Source organism: Rhagoletis pomonella, unplaced genomic scaffold (assembly GCF_013731165.1).
Source record: "Rhagoletis pomonella isolate Grant_MI unplaced genomic scaffold, Rhpom_1.0 Rhpom_scaffold_00001, whole genome shotgun sequence".
NCBI classification, from domain to species: domain Eukaryota; kingdom Metazoa; phylum Arthropoda; class Insecta; order Diptera; family Tephritidae; genus Rhagoletis; species Rhagoletis pomonella.
This window is the reverse complement of record NW_023458555.1, coordinates 84,981,631-84,984,566: the sequence shown is the minus strand read 5'-3', so window position 1 is coordinate 84,984,566 and position 2,936 is coordinate 84,981,631. Positions and strand designations below refer to the sequence as shown.

The window sequence follows — 2,936 nt, the reverse complement described above, 5'->3', positions numbered from 1 at the left end:
TGGTCTTTCCATCGCAGTGGGGGCCTCCCTCCTCCTCTGCTACCACCAGCGGTTTCCGAGTTGAATATTTTCGGAGCGGAGCGTCAGAGACCATTCGAACGACATGGCCAGGCCAGAGGAGCCGGCTTCGCTGCACTATGTCTATGTTGTTGTAAAGCTCATACAGCTTATCATTCTATCCGTCGCCAAGGCGTAAAGGCCCGTAAATCTTCTGCAAAATCTTTCTCTCGAATACTCCAAACGCCGCCTCATCGGATGTTGTCATTGTCCATGCTTCTGCGTCATATTCAAACACGGGCATGATGAGTGACTTTTAGAGAGTGGTTTTCGTACGTCGAGAGAGGACTTTACTCCCTAATTTCCTACTCAATCCAAAGTAGCACTTGTTGGCAGGAGTGCAATTGCACGCTCTTGTGAAAAATTGATCCTGAGCGGTTCAGTTCTGCACCTCTTATTATCTTCTCCAACATCAGATTAAAGAAATCAGATGAAAGAGAGTAACCCTCTCTGAAACTGAAAGCAAACGGCTCGGAGAGGTCTTTCCCAATTCTGACGGAGCTGGTGATATTACTCAACGTCATTTTACACAACCGTATCAGTTTCGAGGGGATACTAAATTCAGAAATCGCGGAGTATAGGCAACTCCTTTTAGTGCTATCGAAAGCGGCTTTAAAGCCGACAAAAAAGTGGTGAGTGTCGATACTTTTCTCGCGGGTCTTTTCCAAGATTTGGCGCATTGTGAACACCTGGTCTACGGTGGATTTTCCAGGTCTAAAGCCATACTGATAAGGCCCAATCACTTCGTTGACGGTGGGCTTCAGTCTTTCACACAATACGCTGCCTTCATTTGACCATATTCTACATAAGAGTTGATACATGCGCCTTATCAACTCCTCGCCACGGTACTTGAATAGCTCCGCTGGCAGGTTGTCAGCTCCAGCAGCTTTGTTGCTTTTCAAGCGCGCTGTTGCTATATTTTACCCCGTCATAGTCAGGGGGTGGTACATGGACTCCATCATCATCGACTGGGGGCTCGGGTTCGTCTGCTCTATAGCTTTCAGCGCCGCTACCATTCAGTAGGGTGAAGTGTTCCCTCCATAATTTAAGTACGTTCTGGTCATCTGTCACTAGGTCGCCATTGTTGTTCTTACAAGAGTTTGCCCTGGTCTTAAAACCTCCCGTAAGTTGGCTAACTCTATGGTAAAATTTTTTCCTGTCGGCCAGAATTTCAAGCTCTTCTCACTCACATATTTCGGCTTCTCTTTTCTTATTGCGGCAAATACGTCTCGCGTCCCTTTTCAGCTCCCTATAATGGTCCCACGTGGCTCTTGTTGCGCCCGATCGCAGCTTGGCCCTGAAGGCGGCATCTTTTTTCTCTGCAGCTTCTTGACACTCCTCATCGTATCAGTTGTTCTTTCGGGCTCGCTGAAATCCGACTACTTCTTTGGCGGCGGTACTTAATGAACGTTGCTCGCATATGTCGGTTTGTTGAAGAGTGCTCTCTGAGAGCAGGTGTGAGAGTCGAGTAGCATTGGCCGTCTGTTGTGACCAGTGCTGCCGCTACTACTTCAATCGAGGTATTTTGCTTCATTTTCACAAAATTTACTTCGTCAGTCCTTCCAAAAATCTGCTTCACTTTTTGTTCTGCTTCAAATTTTAAAATTTGTTCCCTATATTACCTAATTGTTTTTCCTATTCCCTTAATTACAATGAAAATAGTGGTTTTAATCACTGAACATATGCAAACGCTATTTTTCATCGCTGGAATGGCAACCCTTTATTTTTGCTTTGTAAAAGTGTCATTGCGTGAACTGTCAAATTGTTGTGAGTTAATAACGTATGGACATGTGATGTGCAAGATGAATCGGTAAGTAGTGCAATAATTTCCATAAAAAATATAAATATATTATTAATTATAAATTCTTTAATATCTTTAGCAAAGGAATACGCTCACCGACGAAGAACAGGTTAATAAGTAGGTATGTATGTTTATTTTAATCTAACTTTGCAAACAAGTATTTCTGCATGGTGCGTTTCAATTTGTAATGTGAAAGAATAACTTAAAATTCAACTTTCTTTTTCAGCTATTTCCAAAAGGAGCTACCTGCACAAAATTCAGATCCAGAAAATGAAGGGTTAGTATATCATTGAACAAATTTATTTGTGTTTTATACATATAAAAAAGCACATGAAAATCAAAATGGCGGCTATATCAAGTTTTGTCAATTGACTTTTACAGTGGCAGATGCAGATCATCTTCAAGTGATTCGTCTCCTCAAAAAAAAAAACTTGTCTAGGCAGTGGCAGATCATCCTCAAAAAGAAAGGACTTGTCTAGACAATTGGTAAATTTTGTTATCAAACATTTTCTCCGATTTTTAATAAAAGATATACATATGTACATATGTAACTGTTACAGTATTTCTTCTTCGGAATCTGACGACCATGAGCCTGCAGCGACTTTTCCATCACGACAAAAAAAATATAAACAACATTTCAGAGAGGAATGGAAGCGTGATTTAAGTTGGCTAGATAACATCAAAGGCAAAGCATTTTGCAAAATTTGCCAAAAATATATCTCTAACAATAAAACAAATATTGAGACATGGCTATGGTGAGTCACATAAAAAAAATGAATGCACATTGAAGCAGCAGCCGAAAATAAACCAAAATAAAAGTGCAAGCATTTGAACCGAAAATTCGAAAAATAAAAATTGCGGAGCTGAAAATAATATTATTTTTGTGTGTTCACAATTTACCTTTTGCACTGATTACACCATTAATTGGTCTTATTAAGAGTGTTGCCAGAAACGATGAAATAGTGAAAGAAATAAAGTGTGGTAGATCCAAAGCAGCAGAGACAATTAATGGTGTATTGGCTGAAAATTTTATGGAAGATATGGCTAATTGTTTAAGACACAATAAGTTTTCGCTTAT

General features: G+C 40.3%; 1 protein-coding gene across 3 annotated transcripts; it reads left to right on the top strand.

The window, feature by feature from the left end:
• Positions 1 to 1,482: 1,482 nt before the first annotated feature.
• LOC118752379 lies at positions 1,483 to 2,603 on the top strand. 3 transcript variants are annotated; one of them, XM_036487272.1, is made up of 5 exons: positions 1,483 to 1,867; positions 1,938 to 1,979; positions 2,085 to 2,135; positions 2,240 to 2,344; positions 2,419 to 2,603. In XM_036487272.1, exons 1-4 carry the CDS (start codon positions 1,710 to 1,712, stop codon positions 2,295 to 2,297), a joined length of 309 nt encoding a protein of 102 aa, XP_036343165.1. In that variant the 5' UTR covers positions 1,483 to 1,709; the 3' UTR covers positions 2,298 to 2,344; positions 2,419 to 2,603. The 3 variants fall into 3 exon arrangements, with proteins under 3 accessions (XP_036343165.1, XP_036343158.1, XP_036343173.1); XM_036487265.1 differs by having other exon boundaries at positions 2,240 to 2,603; XM_036487280.1 differs by having other exon boundaries at positions 2,218 to 2,603.
• The last annotated feature ends 333 nt before the right edge of the window (positions 2,604 to 2,936 follow it).